At 35.9% G+C, this 24,395-nt stretch overlaps 1 protein-coding gene and 1 long non-coding RNA gene across 2 annotated transcripts in view; both read right to left on the bottom strand.

The window, feature by feature from the left end:
- Window positions 1–12,041, bottom strand: part of LOC124450939 — a 31,548-nt gene extending 19,507 nt beyond the window's left edge. Inside the window, exons 1-3 of the long non-coding RNA XR_006950268.1 lie at window positions 11,538–12,041; window positions 8,307–8,532; window positions 7,113–8,005 (exon numbers count right to left, since the gene is read on the bottom strand). This is a non-coding gene — a long non-coding RNA (uncharacterized LOC124450939). The remainder of the gene's footprint in view (window positions 1–7,112; window positions 8,006–8,306; window positions 8,533–11,537) is intronic.
- A 5,540-nt stretch (window positions 12,042–17,581) lies between these two features.
- Window positions 17,582–22,083, bottom strand: LOC124450928. The gene is made up of 3 exons (XM_047001579.1): window positions 21,511–22,083; window positions 18,282–18,508; window positions 17,582–17,969 (listed from the first exon to the last, which is right to left on the bottom strand). The coding sequence occupies exons 1-3, from the start codon at window positions 22,027–22,029 to the stop codon at window positions 17,723–17,725; spliced, it is 993 nt and encodes a 330-aa protein (XP_046857535.1). The 5' UTR covers window positions 22,030–22,083; the 3' UTR covers window positions 17,582–17,722.
- Window positions 22,084–24,395: the final 2,312 nt, after the last annotated feature.

Genomic DNA, 24,395 nt, shown 5'->3' with positions numbered 1-24,395 from the left:
AACATACTTACTCATTTGTTGCAATATTTTGCACATTTTCATTACCGTTTTGACACATGTCAACTTCAGTAAATATATGAATTACTTGAATAAATTATTGTGTCTCGACCATTGAACTAAAACACGTGGAACTCCGCTAGAGAATCTCGAAACACTAAACACGCGTGTCTGGATGTAATCTTGCATGTCTGGGTTTAAGATTTGGCTTCAATTGTTTTCTTCACATAGTTTTCCATGTACTTTAGTTCAATGGTCCTGACTGAAAAACGTGACTCGACAAACCGCTTCTGGACAATGAGACGCGAGAAATGGCAAGATAGAAATTGATGTTTACCAATAAACATTGACAAAATGGTCGTCGATAAAAAATTGTCTTACGTGCAGCCACCATTTTTGTTTGATAATTTATCGCACGTAGCTCCAGCATTAACAGAAAATAAAATATAACGACCATGTAACGACTGGCGTAAAATATTTGTTGCAGAGAAAATAATGCAACTTGGAACACGAATATAAAACTATTGTAAACCGATTATTTACATTATTTTCATCATAAGTGAAAGACAACAACCGGTTGACGTCCCGCCTAGTGCTTCAGCCGGTAATTAATACATTTGGATCATTATTCATTTAAGAAATATGTTGCAAATTATGTTAATGTTGTGTTGGGTTTCAATTATTGAGTTCTATAAGACCTGGAGGGGAAACGTCAACAAAATTACTATAAATTATTAGCGCGCGGCCGCGTGGTCAAAAACATGGCGGATTTTGGTTGTCAAAGTCAGCGGAAAGACGCGGGCTCGTAAAATATACGTTATTTTACAGTAGATTTACCTCATTTAAATGTGTGTGTCTAAAATATTGAAGCATTATTTTCAATATTTTATGCTTACGGTATCGTGGTTGTTTTCGCTGGTTGTCATTAATATAAGCAGTAATAGAGATCCGGATTCGGGAGGGAGCGAATGTTAAAATTTTTCTCAAAGTGGAAGTTTTGACAACCAAAATCCGCCATTACCGCCATGTTTTTGACCAGGGGGTCCAGGCCCCTTTTCCCCTCCAGGTCTTATAGAGCTCAATGGTTTCAATTGTATATTCGGGTACGTTGGGGACGATAAGGAACAATATAGAAAACATGGGTAGAACGGAAGTAGAGAGAGCAGAGAACGGAAGTGAGAGGGGGCGAGACAAGCAAGAGAAGCGAGAGAAGCGAGATACTTTTAGTAGTAAGAATAAAGAATTGTTTAAGAAACCAAAGTTGTGATTGTGATTATTCTTCGTGCTCCCAAGACATTGGGACGGAGGTCAATTTTCGGAATACGTGGCATCTACCGACGAAGGATTGTTATTGTGATAAATTGTGAAAATTTCGTACGAGATATTACGCGTGCCATACAAACATGACAAACGACGAAGCAAAACTCAATATAAAATTAACTCAACTAAAGTTATCTGCTCAAAGAACAGCTAAAATATTAGATTCGGGAAAGCGAGAAACTATCGAACGACAACTGAACGCACTCAAGACAACTATAAACGAAGCTGACAATTTTAAAAGAGCTCTAGAAGCAGCGAAAATCGAAAGAGAAGACGACCTTGAAGAAATCAGCGATTGGAATGTGGAAATTGAAACAAAAATAAGCGAAGCCGAAGACGAAATAAACAAGCTACATCACTGGCTGAACTATAGGAAATTAGAAGAGGAAAGTCACGCTCGCGAGGAGCAACTTAAATTTGAAGTAAAGCATCAAGAAACAAAGGCTCAAGTAAATGCAAAAATTCAAAAATAAAAGTCCGGGGACTCAAAAATAAGTGATGAAGGTATGTCGGTGAGATTAACAAAAATAAATATTACGAAATTTGAGGGGGAATACATGGATTGGCCCAGATTTTGGGGGCAATTTACGGAGACGGTGGACAAGTCAAATATAGCTGCCATCAACAAATTCACATATCTATGTAGTGTCCTTGAGCCCAAGGTTAAGCGACGAGTAGAATCATTACCGTTTACCACCGAAGGATACAATAGAGCGAAGTCAATTTTAAAAGATCAGTATGGGAAGAATTCGGAAATTATAAAAGCTTACATAAAAGAGGTCATGCGAGTTCAAATCTCGTCAAAGTCACATGTTTTTCATGTGCATATTAAAACCGTGTTAGAATTAATATATTATAAAAGAGATCATGGGCTTTCCTCATATCTCCGGAGCAAAGCCGAGAAAGATTGCCGAATTTAGTGAGAAGTTAAATCACAGTGTCCAGCTTTGGAAACGCTGGGTAAACTGAAAGATGTCCAAGGAAATGTTTCCATGACTCTAGAAAAACTCCCAGCCGTAAGGTCCCCACCTTGTTAGATATGATGCAGAATGGGAAAGTTGGGACTTTTCCAAGCTTACTGAAGCAGTCAGACAGTGGACCAGGCGAAATCCAGTCTGTGAGAAAGAGTCAGACACACCTGGATGGAAATCTAGAAAGTCTTTCATACCAAAGAAAAGGGAGTGTGCGTCTACTGTGAGGGAAATCATAAGTCGGGGGAATGTAAAGTATCAGTACTGTCAAGGAGAGAAGAGCAATTTTAGTCAAGAAGAAACTTTGTTTCAACTGTACAGCAGGACAGCATCATGCTAACGCTTGCCCCAGCAAGTCATCATGCGAAAATTGCCTCAAACGACACCATACGAGCATATGTGATGTCACCAATCAAGAAGAACCACTAAAAACAGGTCAGACTGTGTTGACTACAGATGGATCTACTGGTGAAGGAATTTTCCCAGTTCTTGTTGTCAATATAAATGGAATTACATGTCGTGCATTGATCGACTCAGGGGCTGGAAGGTCATACATATCTGGTAGACTTGCATCTATGCTGAGGATGAAACCAATTGAGACACAAACTACTAAAATTCACATGCTTTTAACATCAAAAACAACAAGACTGGAAATCTATGAAGGGGAAGTTGAAGCAATAGACAGTGATTATTCAATGAAGGTGAAGTTAATCAAGATGGAGAAAGAAGAGCTACTCACAGTGGACAATCCACCCTATGAAAACTTACAAAGAGAGTTTGAACACCTGAAGAATGCAAAATTTGTTGATAATGATCAGAAAGCTCAATTACCTGTCCATATCGTTTGGGAAGCGGGGAATATGCACGGAAAAAAACTCGCACGAATCCACTAGTGGGAACTGAGGGGCAACCAATTGCAGAAAAACAAAACTCGGATAGTTTGCCTTGAGCCCTGACGTGGAACCAAACAGTAAAAGGATGTCGCTTACCTAAATTTCGCAGAAGGATTATGAAGATCTCTGCAGGTTGGATGTGCTGCGCTTAGCAGACACTGCTGAACACGACCAATCAATGGTGTATAACGAATTCAAACAGCAATTAACGCGATCCCGGAGAGCTGGTATGAGACCGGTCTTCCATGGCGCGAAAATCATCCACTTCTCCCATCGAACAAAACAGGAAGCATCAGATTGTTGGAATCTTTAGAGCGACGATTACAGCGAAAGAAATTGACTGAAGATTACAACGCAGTAATCCATGACCAAAAGCACAATGGCATACTTGAACCAGCAACTAACGTAGCAAAAGGTAATGAATTCTACATACCTCACAAAGAAGTCGTACGCGAGTCAGCGCAGTCCACTAAACTGAGAATGGTGTACGATGCATCAGCAAAAGCTTCACCAGAAAGTCCTTCTTTAAACGAATGCCTGTACGCGGGACCTACGCTAAATAACAAGCTGTGGGAAGTGCTGGTAAGAGCGCGAAGTTTCCCTGTTGCAATCACTGGGGATATTCAAAACGCATTTCTCCAAATTCGTGTACGCGAAAGTGAACGGGATTCTTTAAGATTTCACTGGCGGCCAAATCCACAGGCTGATGTAGAAGTACTACGGTTCACGAGAGTATTGTTTGGATCGGTTTCTCTTCCAATCCTACTTGGGGGAGTTCTCGAAACGCATTTCGATCACTAGAAAATTAAAGATCCAGACGCATTCAAGGCTCTGAGAAGGTGTCTGTACGTTGATGACATCATTTCAGGAGGATGCACTGTGGATGAAGCACGAAAAAAGAAATTGGAAGCTATCGATAATCTGGGTGACGTAACCTTTATCCTTCATAAGTGGGCATCAAATGCAAAGGAGTTGGATGAAGGTAGTGTTAACAAAAATCATGAAGAGCAAACAGCGGCCAAACAACAATTTGGGGTGCAGCCAACTGAGACGAAGATCCTGGGTACAACGTGGAATAAAGAGAAAGATACGTTAAGTGTACAAATAGAACATTGTGGGAAATTGCCAACAAAGCGCAACATTTTAAGTCGACTGGCAAAGATTTATGATCCAATGGGAATTGCATCCCCTCTGCTTTTGCAAAGCAAATAAATCTATCGAGAGGTGTGTGATCTGAAATTACCTTGGGACGCGGAATTGATTGGTAAATTGAAGCAGAGCTGGGAAAAGTGGGAAAACACCTTATCTGTTCTTTCATTCCAAGAACCCTGTAGCTTAGAGATTCATGGATTTGGGGATGCCAGTGGTGAAGGTTTGTGCGCAGTCGTCTACACGGTCGCTAAACCATCTAGAGTTACCCAGGAATTACTGGCAGCGAAATCAAGACTTGCCAAAAGAGGAATGACTATCCCGAGGTTAGAGCTGGTTGCAAGTGATATGGCCGCAAATTTGGTCTCGAATGCTAGCAATGCACTGAGGCACATTCCACACAGGAAACACTGCTGGTCAGATAGTACTGTAGCTTTATGGTGGATTAAAGGAGAGGGTGATTATAAACAATTCGTGTCCCATCGAGTGGCAAAAATCCGAGCTTCTAATGAGATCGTGTGGCACCATAAGCCAACAACCGACAATTCGGCCGACCTCGGAAGCAGAGGTGGCAAACTGACAAAGATGTGGATGAGAGGTCCTGCCTGGCTATCAGAGCGTAGTCTCTGGCCACCAGATCTTACAATCAAACCGTCGATTGACTCCCTAAGTGAAGCAAAGGCGGCGAGAGTAGTTTTGAGCACTGCTATCCAGCGGTCAGACTTTGCAATATTAAGTGATGTTCTTGAAAACATTCATTGCGAAAGGCGATTCGTATTGGGGCGTGGTTGAAACGATTTATTGATAATGCTCGACAAACAGAGATAATATAAGGCACGGGCCACTGACATCTGAAAAAGTGGAAGAGCAACACATGTCATGGATGAAAATGGTACAAGCTAGAGTCGCAGAAAACCCAAAGTCTCAAACGGATCTGATTCAGTTAAATGTACAACCCGACGATGACAAGATTTTAAGATGTCACGGTCGGATACAAGGAGAGTTCCTATTTACTTGCCTGATGACGCTCTATTCACCGTGAAGTTAGTGGAAGATGCACATTTGGAAACACTCCATGGGGGAGTTATTTTTACGATGGCAAAGGTCCTGAAAGGTATTGGGTTCCTCGGCTTCGCCGACTAGTCAAAAGGCAAAGGAAGATATGCTACAGATGCAAGAGATTCACGACCAAACCGTATCAAGCTCCAGTACCTGCTCCTTTACCGAAGACTCGAACAAAAGGAACCACACCGTGTAAAGTCATTGGTGTCGATTTCGCCGGTCCGATTAAGTATAAAGTCATAAACTTCAGTGTGGAAAAATATCTCTTAAGAGACCAATCCAACTGATCTATCCTTTAGAATTACAATGCGACGTCAGCAACCATCAAAAGGAGTTGCGAGTGAACGCCAAAGAATTCAGACCAAGACGGCAAGCTGCTGTGGTTGCGTATGCGTTAAATCAGGAGCTAATGGAACAGGAATGAAATAAACTTCGAGACAAAGTGATATAACATGTGACTCATTCGTACTCACATGTGGGGGAGGGTGTTACAAATTTATGTTAAAGTTGTGTTGGGTTTCAATTCTACATTCAGGTACGTTGGGGACGATAAGGAACAATGTAGAAAACATGGGTGGAACGGAAGTAGAGAGAGCAGAGAACGGAAGTGAGAGGGGGCGAGACAAGCGAGAGAAGCGAGATACTTTTAGGAGTAACAACAAAAAATTGTTTAAGAACTCAAAGTTGTGATTGTGATTATTTTTCGTGTTCCGAAGACATTGGGACGGAGGTCAATTTTTGGAATAAATAAAAGATGTTTACTGTGTTTTTGCACATGCTTTCGCAATCCTCGGAGACCTTTTGGAGAACCTAGAGCAGATCAGTGCAAGCGCGAGACCAAAGGTCGAGGGTTGCACATTCTCGAGAGTTGCACATTCTTCGACAAATTTTCACATCATTCAAAATAAAAAAACTTTTCTCATTCTAAAACGCAATCCCTGATGCAATTAAATCAATGGTGGCATATTGCGCGGGATGTAATGCCCGATACATTTGCGAAACTTCGCGCCATTTATCCACCAGAATCAGGGAACATACCACAACAGACAAAAACTCTCATATCTACCGACTCCTTCCTAAATCTCACTCATGTAAAACCAACTATTCACCCTTCTGCTTCAAAATCATCGACACTGCCGACACCTCATTCTCCCTTAAAATCAAAGAAGCACTCTGCATTAACAAAACTAACTCTGACCTCAATCTCAAGTTTTTAAATTCAATAAAATATTTTAGTACGATAATAGAAATTTTGTATTCATTAATGATGGAAAAGCTAAAAGTATTTCTCCCCTAAAACTGGAAGCAACCTTACTTTGTTTCACAGTATATGTAAAGGTGCATCGGAAATTAATCAAAATCTACTTCCCATTGACTGAAAGGTTTAAAAAACCCTAATTATTTATTTTTTGCTCATTGGACGGGAAAGTAATTGCATATATTTTAATTGCGTTATCATAATTTTTACCGAGGTACCGGGTGTTTTTGGCAAATGCCTAGGGGCTATGAGCAGGTTCCAGGGGTTCCGGGGTCTCTTAATTTTATAGACAGTCTTCTTTTTCATCTCTTATTATTTTTCCTGAAAATCTGAAAATTTAAGAATATTTGTCAATTCATAAAAAATTTCATTTGATTAGAGATTGTGCATATATGGTAATTCTCTTGGTAATTATTGATTTTATGCAAATTTTCTCTTCTATGACCATTCCTAAAAGTAAACCTTTTAGACATGTTAAACACTTCAGAAAGATTATTTCTATTTTTTCTGAAGTTACTCTTGTCCCGAATCGAAGAATTGGCACATATACCATGATGTTTATCATGTTCATTTTACCCAAAAATAGTTGAGATTTATTTCGGTAAATGAAGTGCATGCAAACACTTATACGTGTCCTTGACTAAAGTTATTGCTATATCTCTCAAGCTGTTTTTAGCAGTTTTATATACTTCTTCATAAATACTGAAGTACTTTACCTTTTAAACTGTATGAAAAAATGTTTATAACTAAGCATAAAGATTGATGTGGTTCGCATCTTGTTGTTCATAAACTTTTGCTACGTTTTCATTCAATGTCCAGTTCAATGTACAAGGATTTGTACCTTTTACAGACACATATTTTCACTTGGCAGAAGAAGACATCAATATTCTTACTCTTATGTTTGTTATTATAAGTTCATTTAAGACGTGAAAACAACAAATACAATCATCATGAAGAAGAACCTTGCAAAATAGCTAATAACTGTAAAAATTAAAAAATCATGCAAGTATACTTCAGCCTAACACCAAGTATTACTATACTGCATCAACTATATGTGAAGTTTTTTGGATTATATACGAATATAAAAAAAGTTTGGTTCATCTCGAGTTCAAGCAATTAAAAGCATTTTCATAAGTGCAAAAAAGACGAAGGGGAGGATTCCAATGGCTTTGTGCTCTCTGTTTCCAGCACTTTTTTTTGTAGGTGATTTCTTGTAAATCCGTGGAGGCTCAGGTCTCAAGTCGGATGAGGGCGCAGCAAAAGTGTCACAATTTGTTTTAAGTTGATTTCTCAAAGTATTCAAAACATTCCAAGCACTAGTCGATTTTGACAATCTTCTGAATGGTTCGTCGATACTGCAAAAGATAACAATTAAATAAAGTGTGCAGTACTATATGGCACTATGCGTGTATAACGAGCCGTGAATAATGCAATACAGTTTTTATGCACAACATAATTACGTTAATCATAATCAAAATTAGTGTTGTAAGCAGCATAAAACTTATTTAACATCTTGTAACATTTCCCGGTCAGCAAGTCCCAGATTTCGTGAAACAATTAATGATATGTGTACTGAGTAGATCGAACTTCGAATGATAATGGATGGAAAATTCGTTCATACATGACAAACGTGTAAAAAAAATTTTCATAACTTACCAGTCACTGACAACCTGATGACAATCATTACTATCCATTTTTACCAAGAGCTCAGTTTCATTTGCTGAGCAATAAATTGCTGCACAATCGATTTCAGTCATTTGTGACACACATGAATCTGAAAAAATCCTTCCACCATCACCGTATCGTAGATTACGAAGACGTCTCAAAGTTGGCTGGATTCTTACAGAAGTTTTCGATATTCTTCAAGGAGCCACGATGTCATCTGAAAGTAAATTTAAAATATGATTATTCGTAAATAATGTAGACAAATTTTTAAATCTTGAGTTTGGATATCATCTAAGTCTTTATCATCAACTGCTCTATTTATGAGATGGGATCGTGGACGATGTACCATAACTGCCTAAATAGGGGGACTGGTCTGCTATGGCTGCTTCACCTACTGTCCAATTTTATCTACAGACATAATCATTTTTTGTTGAAAAATTGACAATGTTTTACTCTTTTTGTTCACTAACGCTATCCGTGATTTCTAAGTAAAATGACGGAAATTAGAAATAAAACAAGACCCTTGGCAAGCGTTTACTATAGGTAAAGAAGTGTTTTTTTGGAATGCTTTCTGTGGGCCGAAGATTATAAAAATAGAAATGGGGTTCCGCTAGTCAAGCGTGCAACAAAACATTACGAATTATTTAAATGCACTAGATTACTCAGGGGAACGAAATGCTGCCTGAAACAGTTTATCCGTTTTGAAGAATGTGAATTGTTATCTAGTAATATATTGTCGTGCGGCAAATTAAATACCCCATTGACCTTTACTGCAGATATTCTCATAATTTTTGTAACAATAACATGTAAATCTTTTTCTCTCATTTTAAACTTTCTCATAAATATCTGTTGCATTTTCGGCAGAAGCACTTAGTGTGTGACTTTTCCAGTATGTACGTTTTTTCAACAGTAGAAAACCATACAGAGAAAAAACACAAGACTGGAGAAAGCTGTTCAAAATCTATTTTGTTATCTGATACCTAATTTTTTATTTTTGGCTGTCTGAATTTTGTCATCAATTTTCAAATTTGAACTTAAATTTAATGCGAACATTTCAGAACACATGTCACCCTGAATTTTAATGCCCCTTAGGTCAAATGAAATAGCAAGATTGTATATATTTTCATAATATCTTACAATTAAGGCTTATAACTGAACTTATTTCTAACAATGAGCTACTTCTACCATTATTGGCCATGCCAAATGACAAATGGATGCCTTGAAAGAAAATCAAACACTTTTAAAAGTTAATTGGATTTATATACGCAGCCACTGCATTAGATGAACATGGAATTCTTTTCAATCCATTAAACTGACGAAAGATCTGAATCTTGCATCAATTTACTACATGATTTAATCATCATTTAGGAAATTTAATATGCATGAATTACTGCTGGTTTCATTGGCGTCAACCCTGCAATAATTAAGTGCGGGGACCAGAAATTGTTTTAAGAAGAAATTAGCCAGGCACAGCAGAATGTATGAATATGCCCCCCCTCCAAAAAAAAATTAATACAGGATTGACGCCAATGGTTGGTTAATTTGTTCTACTTTTATACCGGCTTTTTTTATATGAATTACGAGCCAATTTCCAAATTTCTTTTTTCTGAGAAGACATTAAATTTGTTTAACTAGACTTAGACTTGACTCTTCTTGCATTTTCGATACATATAAGCAAAACAACTGTTTCTTTTCTTATTAGAAAATGTCATGCATGTTTAGCTTATATGCATGATTCACTTCATCTTCCGTAGTGCATCACGAATAGCTCAATTCTGATAGTATTACCTTTGATAGTTTTATACTTGCACGTGGTTAATATTTTAAAATACATGAGCTAGATCAAGTACAAAAACTATGAGTACAGAGGCAGTGACTGGGATTTAGAGTACCTCAAAATAAATTACTGAGTCGCATTTTGGCGAATATTTACATTTCTAAACACCGTAGAGGTAAATTCACAGGTAAAACTATATTCTTTAGAAATTAAAAACCAATAGTGTTTTTCTGAATGTAATTTGAATTTAAAATTGAGGAGATATGATTTATTCTGAGGTGTCTTCGATCCGCTACTGTACAGAGGATGCGTTGTATTCGAGCTCATGGAAAATGTACACGATCGTTTAGTTCTGACCAAGTACGTTCACAAAGCGTTCATTCACAATGGGAGATAAAGTACGTACAAAAAATCAGTGAGCCGTTAGTACGAAAAAGCTTGAAATTGAATGAGCTACTTAACGCCAATGTGATGATCTAAAAGGAATAACATGCGAGTGATGTGAGCACGAATTGTTTTCGTTGGCAAAAAGTTAAAGTGGCTGCGTGTGTGTGATTATGACTTGCGCGAAAAAAACTCCGACAGAACTTAAGTCGCTTTAACTCGAGTAATCAACATGGTTAACTTGACACCCAATCTACTTTAACTAACCCTAAGTATTCAAGGATCTATTACGCTGAAATTGGAAACTACCGTGTGTTTGCTCGGAATTCTTGTGGTGTCAATCAACGCGTTTATATTTCTACAACTGAATATGACGGATTTTATTGAAGGCAATAAAAAGCTTAAAACTCTTGTAGTCTAGGTAAAATCACACCAGTTACTTTCATTCAAATTTGTGATCTGATCAATAGAAATTTTGAATTTCTAATTTCTAGAAAGTTGTCTGCTTCATAATTAAATTGTAACCTAAGTTTGTTTACAGGAATTAATTATATAATACAAAGAAATTGTCCAGACAAATTTCAACGCCCTTTTCTATATTTTGACTTTCCTTTTAAGCACCCCATGTGCCCTTTTAAGATAGTTCTGGCGCCCTGAATTTTTCATACAAACCATAAAGAAAGGAGTTGGCATTGATGACGTGTTACTGACTCACTGCATATAACAGAACACGATATGAAGTAAAAAAGGTTAACGTAATAGAAATCATAATAATTTACTGAACATACGGTTTCCATCAGCCTAATTGAGGGCGCGTCCAGATAATTTACTTACAGTAAAAATTACGACAAGATTAATGCAATACTTCAGATGATCGATGATTTTTCTGTTTTAAATCAAATATATTTAAGAGGCTTTATTTATCAACATGAGACTTCATGTATGGGACTTATAATATAAATAACTCATAAGAATACTTTTTATTATATCGAAATATCCTATCAAAATTTAAGGGTTGATCAGCAAATCGTTTATTTTAATATATATTTGTGTTGACGTACCTTATACTTTGGCTGCGGACAAGCACCACTGATGGGTGCAGTATTCGCAACACACTGATCGTTTGAATGTCTGCCCTTTTTAAGAGTCTTGCAGAATTTTTGGTTCTTAAACTCATTTACAAGATTTGATGGACAACGAGAGTAAACGTTGTTACACAGCCTTGTAACATCACCATAATCTCGACTGTAATTGATTTCGGAACATCTTGGGGTCCATTGTGAACATAAGGCTTCTTTAACAGCATCTCTGCACAAAGATGAAATGCCAAGTTGAGTATAGAGATTGAGTGCATGTGAAACGACCTTGTTCTTCTGTGTGTAAAGTTTGGCGATGTATGGATTCAATTTCCAGTTTAATGTACAAGGACTTTCACTTTGTACAAACACACATCCTTCTCTTTTTGAAAATACGTAAAGTTTTCCTTCTGGTGCTTTTCGTTTCACGATGTTGCACAAGTAGGAATTAATAAGTAACGACTGGAGAAGAAGAAATGAAATGATCTCTTTACAATTTGCCATTGTTTTTCATTAAGTATAAACATATCAAACTGATAAACTCTATGTTGACAAAAGACATGTCGCTCTAATTGGGTCTTAAGCTGGTCGGGTGTAGTATTTCACAAAAAATTAATGGTTTTTTACATCTTGTGCTTTGTTAAAACCTTCGTCAATTATTCTTATTTTTGTACTCACAATTGATGAGGAAGTAACAAAATGACGTTTAAAAACGAAAAAAACAAAATAATCTGCGATTTGGACGCCTAGCGTTTGCGAATGACATGTTACGCCATGTTTAAAATAGACATGTTTCGACATCTCATGATGCCATCTTCAGTATAAGTGAAATAATAAATAATACAAGGTTTATACAAAAGTAATATGATGCATAAATTACGACAATAAAAAGGAAATAAGATAAATTAATGGGGAGCGTCCGAGCGTATTATAAACTAAATATTGTATTGAATTTGAAAACTTGAACATTGAGGTCAAGGTTAGTTTTGTTAATTTGGAGTGCTTCTTTGATTTCAAAGGAGAATCAGGTGTCGGCAGTGTCGATGATTTTGAAGCAAGAGAGTGAATAGTTGGTTTTTAATGAGTGAGAATTAAGAAGGAGTCGGTCGATATGAGAGTATTTGTCTGTTGTGGTATGTGTAATTCTGGTGGAGAAATGGCGCGACGTTTTGCTAATGTATCGAGAATTACATCCCGCGCCATTGAATTCATATACCATTATTGATTTAATTGCATCTGGGATTGGGTTTTTGAATGAGAAAAGGTTTTTGATTTCGAATGATGTGAAATTAGTCGAATGTCAATATCTGTACAGAAGCGTTTCATAATTTTTGTAAATCTGCTCTGTGTGTCGTGAGTAATGTCCGATGTATAGTAGTTTGAAGTATAGAGTTGTTATTTTGGAAATTTCATTTGTGTTGGTCGTGATCGTCGTGTCAGGAGTTTTGGTGTCTAATTTTAAGGTTGTTGCTTTGTTTGTTGTCAAGATATTCCTTTAACGGCTCTGTTAATAAAGTGTAGTGGGAAAGAGTCTCGTAAAAAGTGGATGTGATGTTTTTTATGTTTCGTTGAAAGCCATTATTCGTATTAATAATTATGTATGCTCTGTCGATTAGAATGCTTATAAGTCCGGTTTTGTATGAAATTGGTGTGAAACTAAAATAGTTCGTCAGAAGTCCTGTGACGTTGGTCTGTGATATGTAGATGTTGTACAGCTGTCATGGGATTTTGTTAGTAAAATATCAAGAAATGACAGTTGATCTTGTTGTTCAGTTTGAAATGAAAATCTAATGTTTGCGTGCTGTGAGTTAATGCAATTATAAAACTTCATGGCCCCAGTTTCGTTAGTAAAACACAAAAATATCGTCAGCGTTTCTGCGGTAAAACGTGGTTTAGTGTCGTTATAAATAATTAGCAAGTTTCGTTCATGTGAGCCTATGAAAATGTTAGCAAGTATGAGTGCTAAGGAGAGCCCATCGCAACACCGTCCGTCTGGTCATAAAATTTCCATTAAATAGAAAATTTGTCTGTGCTGTTGCTATTAAAAACAGTTGTGTGAGGTCTGTCCGGTTTATACTGAACCTGGGATTGTGAGTGAATATTACGTCAATTGCTAGGTTGATGGTTTCAGTAAGTGGTATGTTAGTATATAAGCTTCCAACGTCGTAGGAGATGAAGAATTTGTGACAAGAAGTTGATGAGTTGAAAGATGAGAAGTCGTCGATGAAAGTGAAAGAATCTTTAATGGAGTGGTTATCTTGTATGAGTGGTGTTAGTAGAGAACTAAGATACTTAGCTAAATTATAACTATATGCGTTAATTGATGAAACTATCGGTCGTAGTGTAGGCGATTGTTCTGCTTCTAGTTTCTTGTGGAGTTTCGGCAAGCCATAGAAGCGTGAGGGTTGAGAACCTCTGGAGAAGATTTCATTGTAAACTTTGTTGTTGATCGAGTCTTTCTTTAGAAGCTTCCTTAACAGTCGTTGCAGTTTGGCTTCACATGATAGTGTGACGTCTTCTTTGAGTGGGGTAAACTATGTTGTATTGTTAATGATTTTAAGGCAAGAGTTGCGATACATTTGACGATCCATGATAACAACGCCATTGCCTTTGTCCGATTCTAGAATGATAATGTTTGGATTGTTGCGAATGTTTTTAAGGAAAGGATGTTTTTTGAAGTCAGCTTGTGTCGGGTGATAAGATGAGATGTTTGAGGGAGCGATGTGTGTGCTAGCTCCGTTTTAGATGCGTGTAGTCTTCTTGATTGCGAATGTTGTGTTTTATACTTTGGTGGATTTTTTGTATGTTGCCAGAATGTCGGTTGAGTCGAGTCGTGGTGGTTTAACGCTGAACTCAAGTCCATTTTTCACGAGTTCTAGTTCTTCGTCTTTTAATAGGTGTGATGATAGATTGGTTATAGTCGCGTTGTGTGTGAATGGTAAAGTTCTGTTCCTCGTAAGATTACTTAGTTTTTTCCGATGTGTGGTAATTGTCTTTTCTAGGTATTTTGTTAATTATGCTATATAAAAAAAAACAAAGCCAAATACCTACAAAAGACAATTACCACACATCGGAAAAAACTAAGTAATCTCACAAGGACCATTATGTTAAATTATTCGTGATTTGGCAATAACATTCGGATTGCACGTGAAATATTTATGATTTTATTGTGAAACAAATAACAAGTTAAATATCGGCGAATAACGATATTATGATAACAAGTTCAGAATATCACTTAATCTGACATGTGTCATATCTACTTAATTATGCATGCAATGCTATGCTGTTTGACTTTTCGTTCGATGTTCATATCTTAACACAGAACTCTACCATTCTCACACAACGAAACGATAACCAATCTATTATCACACCAATGAAAGGACGAAGAACTAGAACCCCTGAAAAATGGCCTTGGGTTCAGCATTAAACTACTACAATTCAATTCAGCCGACATTCTGGCAACATACGAAAAAACCACCAAACTATAAAATACAGTATTCGCAATCAAGAAGACTACACGCATCTAAAACAGTGCTGGCACACATCGCTCACTCGTACATCTCATCTTATCATCCGACACCAGCTGACTTCAAAAAACATCGCATCCTTAAAAACATTCGCATTATTCCAAACATTATCATTCTTAAACCGGACAAAGGCAACGGCGTTGTAATCATGGATCGTCAAATGTATCGTAACTCCTGCCTTGAAATCATTAACAATACAGCAAAGTTTACCCCACTCAAAGAAGACGTCACACTATCATGTGAAGCCAAACTGCAACGACTGTTAAGGAAGCTTCTAAAGAAAGACTCGATCAACAACAGAAGTTTACAATGAAATCTTCTCCAGAGGTTCTCAACCCTCACGTTTCTATGGCTTGCAGAAACTCCACAAGAAACGAGAACCAGAACAATCGCCTCCATTACGACCGATAGTTTCATCAATTAACGCATACAATTATAATTTAGCTAAGTATCTTAGCTCTCTACTAATGGCACTCATACTGAATGACCATTCCAAAATAACAACTTTATACTTTAAACTACCATACATCGGACATTACTCACGACACACACAGCGCAAACCTACAAACATTATGAAACGCTTCTGTACAGATATTGACATTCAACTGATTTTCACATCATTCAAAATCAAAAACCTTTTTTCATTCTAAAACCCAATCCCTGATGCAATTAAATCAATGGTTGTATATGAATTCAATTGCGCGGGATGTAATTCCGGATACATTAGCAAAACTTCGCGCTATTTATCCACCAGAATAAGGGAACATACCACAACAGACAAAAACTCTCATATCTACCGACTCCTTCTTAAATATCACTCATGTAAAACCAACTATTCACCCTCTTGCTTCAAAATCATCGACACTGCCGACAACTCATTCTCCCCTAAAAATCAAAGAAGCACTCCACATTAACAAAACTAACCCTGACCTCAATGTTTAAGTTTTTAAATTCAATACAATATTTATAGTAAGATAATAGAAATTTTGTATCAATTAATGATGGGAAAACGTAAAAGTATTTCTTAACCTAATGCCTACAGTGACATTAAAATAATGTTTTAACATGGTTTGCCTGGAAATCTTAATGGCGAGAATATAATCAACATGTCGATTAAAATCAATAAACTTGTGTTTTATTTTTATTTTAAAAGGTTATTTTATACGCAAAATAGAAAACATATTTACTTGTTTTATAAACACTTTTAAATGTATTGGAGAAACTTGAAATTGCTCGGAAACACTTTTGCGTCGTGTTTGTGCTTGCACGCAATTTCTTGTTTCTGCCAAACTTTCACAAGTGTTAAGCTACATAACTCAATGGAAACAAGTAAATATAATTTATAATCTTAAAAATCACCATGCACTATGTCTGGTCAAAGGTTGATGTTACATAAATTAAAAAACAATCTTGGCAGAGATCAAATTTTCATATTTTCAAAGAACAACCACACAGGACAAAAAAGAACACTTAACTAGCTAACGCTAATCATGAATTAAGAATTCATTTCAACCATATTTAGGTCACAAAAATAATCGTATTGTCCCAATGACAATGTTTATTTTCAATGTTAAACATCATGCACTAAAAGAACACTGGAAGCAGCCTTACTTTGTTTCACAGTATATGTAAAGGTGCATCGGCAAGTTAATCAAAATCTACTTCCCACTAACTGAAAGGTTTTAAAAACCCTAATTACTTATTTTCTGCTCATTGGACGGGAAAGTAATTGCATATATTTTATTGCGTCATCATAATTTTACCGAGGTTCCGGGTGTTTTGGCAAATGCCCAGGGTTATGAGCAGGTTCCAGGGGCTCCAGGGCTCCTAATTTTATAGACAGTCTTCTTTTTAATCTCATTTTATTTTTCCTGAAAATCTTAAAATTTAAGAATATTTGTCAATTCATACAAAATTTCATTTGATTAGAGATTGTGCATATATGGTAATTTTCTTGGTAATTATTGATTTTATGCAAATTTTCTCTTCTGTGACCATCCCTAAAAGTAAACCTTTTAGACATGTTAAACACTTCAGAAAGGTTATTTCTTTTTTTTCTAAAGTTATTTTCGTCCCGAATTGAAGAATTGGCACATATACCAAGATGTTTGTTATGTTCATTTTACCCAAAAATAGTTGAGATTTCTTTCGGTAAATAAAGTGCATGCAAACACTTATATGTGTCCTTGACTAAATTTATTGCTATATCTCCCAAGCTGTTTTTAGCAGTTTTACATACTAGCTTATAAATACTGATGTACGTTACCTTTCAAACTGTATGAAAAAATGTTTATAATTAAGCATAAAGGTTGATATGAGTCGCATCTTGTTGTTCATAAACTTTTGCTACGTTTTCATTCAATGTCCAGTTCAATGTACAAAGAGACACTGTACAATGTTCACTTGGCACAAGGAGACATCAATATTCTTACTCTTATGTTTGTTATTGTAAGTTCATTTAAGACGTGAAAACAACAAATACATTCATCATGAAGAAGAATCTTGCAAAACAGGTAATAACTGTAAAATTTGAAAAATCAAGTATAATTCAGTCTAACACCAAGTATTACTATACTGCATTAACTATATGTAAAGTTTTTTGGATAATATACGAATATAAAAAAAGTTTGGTTCATCTCGAGTTCAAGCAATTAAAAGCATTTTCATAAGTGCAAAAAAGACGAAGGGGAGGACTCCAATGGCTTTGTGCTCTTTGTTTCCAGCACTTTTTTTTGTAGGTGATTTCTTGTAAATCCGTGGAGGCTCAGGTCTTAAGTCGGATGAGGGCGCAGCATAAGTGTCACAATTCGTTTTAAGTTGATTTCTCAAAGTATTCAAAACATTCCAAGTACTCGAAGACTTTGACAATCTTCTAAATGGTTCGTCGATACTGCAAATGATAACATTTAAATAAAGTGCGCAATACTATATGGCACTATGCATGTATAACGAGCCGTGAATAATGCAATACAGTTTTTTATGCACAACATAATTACGTTAATCATAATCAAAAATTATTGTTGTAAGCAGCCTAAAAATTTATTTAACAACTTGTAACGTTTCACAGTCAAGGAATCCCCGATTTCGTGAAACAAATAAAGCTATATGACATGTATACTGAGTAGATTCAATTTCGAATGATAATGGATGGAAAATTTGGTTCATGCATGACAAACGTGTGAAAAAAATCGTCATTACTTACCAGCCACTGACAACATGATGACAATCATTACTATCCATTTTTACCAAGAGCTTAGTTTCATTTGCTGAGCAATAAATTGCTGCACAATCAATTTCAGCTATTTGTGAAACACATGAATCTGAAAAAATCCTTCTACCATCACCGTATCGCAGATTACGAAGACGGCTCAAAGCTGGCTGGATTCCTAAAGAAGTTTTTCGATATTCTTCAAGGAGCCACGACGTCATCTGAAAGTAAATTTAAAATATGATTATTCGTTAATAATGTAGACAAATTTTTAAATATTGAGTTTGGATATCATCTAAGTCTTTATCATCAACTGATCTATTAATGAGATAGGATCGTGGCCGATAAGTCATAACTGCCTAAGCATGGGCGACTGGTTAGCTATGGCTGCTCCAACTATTGTCCAATTTTATCTACAGACATTATCATTTTCTGTTGCAAAATTATCAATGTTTTACTCTTTTTTTGTTTACTAACAATTGTAGATGCTATCGTTGATTTCTAAGTAAAATGACGGAAATTAGAAATAAAACAAGACCCTTGGCAAGCGTTTATTCTAGCTAAAGAAATGTTTTTGCAAATGCTTTCAGTAGCAGAAGATTATAAAAATGGGAATTCGGTTCCACTAGTCAAAAGCGTAACAAAACATTACGAATTAACTAAATGCACTAGATTACTCGTGGGATCGAAATACTGCCTGAAACAGTTTATCCGTTTTGAAGAATGTGAATTGTTATTTAGTAATATATTGTCGTACGCCAAATCAAATACCCTATTGACCTTTACTGCAGATATTCTCAAAATTTTCGCAACAATAACATGTAAATATTTTTCTCTCATTTTAAACTTTCTCATAAATATCTGTTGCATTTTCGGCAAAAGCACTTAATGTGTGACTTTTCCAGTATGTACCTTTTTCAAGAGTAGAAAACCATACAGAGTAAAAACACAAGACTGGAGAAAACTGCTCAAAATCTATTTTGTTATCTGATATCTAATTTCTCAATTTTGGCTGTCTGAATTTTGTCATCAATTTGAAAATTTGAACTTAATTTTAATGTGTACATTTCAGAACACATGTCACGCTAAATTTTAATGTCCCTTAGGTCAAATGAAACAGCAGAATTGTGTGAATTTTCAAAATATTTTACAATTAAGGGCATTTAAGGCTTACAACTAAACTTATTTCTAACAATGAGCTACTTCCACCATAATTGGCCATGCCAAATGGCAAATGGATCTCTTGAAAGAAAACCAAACACCTTTAAAATCCAATTGGATTTATATACACAGCCACACTGCATCAGATGGACACGGGATTCTTTTCAATAGCATTAAACTGACTAAAGATCTGAATCTTGCATCAATTTACTGCATGATTGAATCATCATTTAGGAAATTTAATATTCATGAATTAATGTTGGTTTCATTGGCGTAATCCTGCAATAAATGGATGGGGGACAATATTCATACATTCAGCTATGCCAGGCTGATTTCTTTTGAAAGTGAAATTGTTTTAAAAAGAAATTAGCCAAGCACAGCATAACATATGAATATGCCCCCCCTCCCAAATTAATACAGGATTGACGCCAATGGTTGGTTAATTTGTTCTACTTTTATAACGGTTGTTTTTTCATCTGAATTACAAGCCAATTTCAAAATTTCTTTTTTCTAAGAAGACCTTAAATTTGTTTAACTAGACTTAGACATGGTTCTCCTTGCATTTTCGATACATATAAACAAAACATCTGTTTCTTTCTTTATTAGAAAATGTCATGCATATTTAGCGTATTTGCATGATTCACTTCATCTTCCGTAGTGCATTAAGAATTGCTCAATTCTGATAGTATTACCTTTGATAGTTTTATACATACACGTGGTTAATATTTTGAAATGTATGAGCTAGATCAAGTACAAAAACTATGAGTACAGAGGCAGTGGCTGGGATTTAGAGTACCTCAAAATAAATTACTGCAGCACATTTTGGCGTATATTTACATTTCTAAACACCGTAGAGGTAAATTCATTAAAAAAATTACATTCTTTAGAAATTAAAAAGCAATAGTTTTTTTCTGAATATGATTTAAATTTAAAAGCTCAGAGAAAATGTACACGATCGTTTAGTTCTGACCGAATACGTTCACAGAGCGTACATTTACAATGTGAGATAAAGTACGCACAATAAATCACTGAGCCGTTATTACGAAAAAGCTGGAAATTGAATGAGCTACTTAACGCCGATGTGATGATCTAAAAAGAATCACATGCGAGTGATGTTAACACAAATTATTTTCATTGGCAATACGTTAAAGTGGCTGCGTGGGTGATTATGACTTGCGCGAAAACAACTCCGACAGAACTTAAGTCGCTTTAACTCGAGTAATTAGCATGGTTAACTTGACAGCCAACCTACTTTAAATAACCCTAAGTATTCAAGGATCTATTACGCGGAAATTGAAAACTACCGTGTGTTTGCTCGGAATTCTTGTGGTGTCAATCAACGCGTTTATATTTCTACAACTAAATGTGACGGATTTTAGTAAAGGCAATAAAAAGCTTAAAACTCTTGTAGTCTAGGTAAAATCACACCAGTTACTTTCATTCAAATTTGTGATCTGATCTATAGAAATTTTGAATTTCTAATTCCTAGAAAAATGTCTGCTTCATAATTAAATTGTAACCTAAGTTTGTTTACAGGAATTAATTATATAATACAAAGAACTTGTCCAGACAAATTTCAACGCCCTTTTTCTATATTTTTGACTTTCCTTTTAAGCACCCCATGTGCCCTTTTAAGATAGTTCTGGCGCCCTGAATTTTTCATACAAACCATAAAGAAAGGGAGTTGGCATTGATGACGTGTTACAGACTCACTGCATATAACAGAACACGATATGAAGTAAAAAAGGTTAACGTAATAGAAATCATAATAATTTACTGAACATACGGTTTCCATCGGCCTAATTGAGGGCGCGTCCGGATAATTTACTTACAGTAAAAAATTACGACAAGATTAATGCAATACTTCAGATGATCGATGATTTTTCTGTTTTAAATCAAATATATTTAAGAGGCTTTATTTATCAACATGAGACTTCATGTATGGGACTTATAATATAAATAACTCATAAGAATACTTTTTATTATATCGAAATATCCTATCAAAAATTTAAGGGTTGATCAGCAAATTGTTAATTTTTAATATATATTTGTGTTGACGTACCTTATACTTTGGCTGCGGACAAGCACCACTGATGGGTGCAGTATTCGCAACACACTGATCGTTTGAATGTCTGCCCTTTTTAAGAATCTTGCAGAATTTTTGGTTCTTAAACTCATTTACAAGATCTGATGGACAACGAGAGTAAACGTTGTTACACAGCCTTGTAACATCACCATAATCTCGACTGTAATTGATTTCGGAACATCTTGGGGTCCATTGCGAACATAAGGCTTCTTTAACAGCATCTCTGCACAAAGATGAAATGCCAAGTTGAGTATAGAGATTGAGTGCATGTGAAACGACCTTGTTCTTCTGTGTGTAAAGTTTGGCGATGTATGGATTCAATTTCCAGTTTAATGTACAAGGACTTTCACTTTGTACGAACACACATCCTTCTCTTTTTGAAAATACGTAAAGTTTTCCTTCTGGTGCTTTTCGTTTCACGATGTTGCACAAGTAGGAATTAATAAGTAACGACTGGAGAAGAAGAAATGAAATGATCTCTTTGCAATTTGCCATCGTTTTTCATTCAAGTATAAACATATCAAACTGATAAACTCTATGTTGACAAAAGAGATGTCGCTCTAATTGGGTCTTAAGCTGGTCGGGTGTAGTATTTCACAAAAAATTAATGGTTTTTTACATCTTGTGCTTTGTTAAAACCTTTATCAATTATTCTTATTTTTGTACTCACAATTGATGAGTAAATAACAAAATGACATTTAAAAACGAAAAAAACAAAATAATCTGCAATTTGGACGCCTAGCGTTTGCGAACGACATGTTACGCCATGTTTAAAATAGACATGTTTCGACATCTCATGATGCCATCTTCAGTATAAGTGAAATAATAAATAATACAAGGTTTATATAAAAGTAATATGATGCATAAATTGCGACAATAAAAAGGAAATAAGATAAATTAATGGGGAGCGTCCGAGCGTATTATAAACTAAATATTGTATTGAATTTGAAAACTTGAACATTGAGGTCAAGGTTAGTTTTGTTAATGTGGAGTGCTTCTTTGATTTCAAAGGAGAATCAGGTGTCGGCAGTGTCGATGATTTTGAAGCAAGAGAGTGAATAGTTGGTTTTAATGAGTGAGAATTAAGAAGGAGTCGGTCGATATGAGAGTATTTGTCTGTTGTGGTATGTGTAATTCTGGTGGAGAAATGGCGCGACGTTTTGCTAATGTATCGAGAATTACATCCCGCGCCATTGAATTCATATACCATTATTGATTTAATTGCATCTGGGATTGGGTTTTTGAATGAGAAAAGGTTTTTGATTTCGAATGATGTGAAATTAGTCGAATGTCAATATCTGTACAGAAGCGTTTCATAATTTTTGTAAATCTGCTCTGTGTGTGTCGTGAGTAATGTCCGATGTATAGTAGTTTGAAGTATAGAGTTGTTATTTTGGAAATTTCATTTGTGTTGGTCGTGATCGTCGTGTCAGGAGTTTTGGTGTCTAATTTTAAGGTTGTTGCTTTGTTTGTTGTCAAGATATTCCTTTAACGGCTCTGTTAATAAAGTGTAGTGGGAAAGAGTCTCGTAAAAAGTGGATGTGATGTTTTTTATGTTTCGTTGAAAGCCATTGTTCGTATTGTTAAGTTTGTATGCTCTGTCGATTAGAATGCTTATAAGTCCGGTTTTGTATGAAATTGGTGTGAAACTAAAATAGTTCGTCAGAAGTCCTGTGACGTTGGTCTGTGATATGTAGATGTTGTACAGCTGTCATGGGATTTTGTTAGTAAAATATCAAGAAATGACAGTTGATCTTGTTGTTCAGTTTGAAATGAAAATCTAATGTTTGCGTGCTGTGAGTTAATGCAATTATAAAACTTCATGGCCCCAGTTTCGTTAGTAAAACACAAAAATATCGTCAGCGTTTCTGCGGTAAAAACGTGGTTTAGTGTCGTTATAAATAATTAGCAAGTTTCGTTCATGTGAGCCTATGAAAATGTTAGCAAGTATGAGTGCTAAGGGAGAGCCCATCGCAACACCGTCCGTCTGGTCATAAAATTTCCATTAAATAGAAAATTTGTCTGTGCTGTTGCTATTAAAAACAGTTGTGTGAGGTCTGTCCGGTTTATACTGAACCTGGGATTGTGAGTGAATATTACGTCAATTGCTAGGTTGATGGTTTCAGTAAGTGGTATGTTAGTAAATAAGCTTCCAACGTCGTAGGAGATGAAGAATTTGTGACAAGAAGTTGATGAGTTGAAAGATGAGAAGTCGTCGATGAAAGTGAAAGAATCTTTAATGGAGTGGTCATCTGGTATGAGTGGTGTTAGTAGAGAACTAAGATACTTAGCTAAATTATAATTGTATGCGTTAATTGATGAAACTATCGGTCGTAGTGTAGGCGATTGTTCTGCTTCTAGTTTCTTGTGGAGTTTCGGCAAGCCATAGAAGCATGAGGGTTGAGAACCTCTGGAGAAGATTTCATTGTAAACTTTGTTGTTGATCGAGTCTTTCTTAGAAGCTTCCTTAACAGTCGTTGCAGTTTGGCTTCACATGATAGTGTGACGTCTTCTTTGAGTGGGGTAAACTATGTTGTATTGTTAATGATTTTAAGGCAAGAGTTACGATACATTTGACGATCCATGATAACAACGCCATTGCCTTTTCCGATTCTAGAATGATAATATTTGGATTGTTGCGAATGTTTTTAAGGAAAGGATGTTTTTTGAAGTCAGCTTGTGTCGGGTGATAAGATGAGATGTTTGAGGGAGCGATGTGTGCTAGCTCTGTTTAGATGCGTGTAGTCTTCTTGATTGCGAATGTTGTGTTTTATACTTTGGTGGATTTTTCGTATGTTGCCAGAATGTCGGTTGAGTCGAGTCGTGGTGGTTTAACGCTGAACTCAAGTCCATTTTTCACG

This window comes from Xenia sp. Carnegie-2017, unplaced genomic scaffold (assembly GCF_021976095.1).
Source record: "Xenia sp. Carnegie-2017 unplaced genomic scaffold, XeniaSp_v1 HiC_scaffold_24, whole genome shotgun sequence".
NCBI classification, from domain to species: domain Eukaryota; kingdom Metazoa; phylum Cnidaria; class Anthozoa; order Malacalcyonacea; family Xeniidae; genus Xenia; species Xenia sp. Carnegie-2017.
The sequence above is the reverse complement of the archived record's forward strand: the minus strand, read 5'-3'. Positions and strand labels throughout refer to the sequence as shown.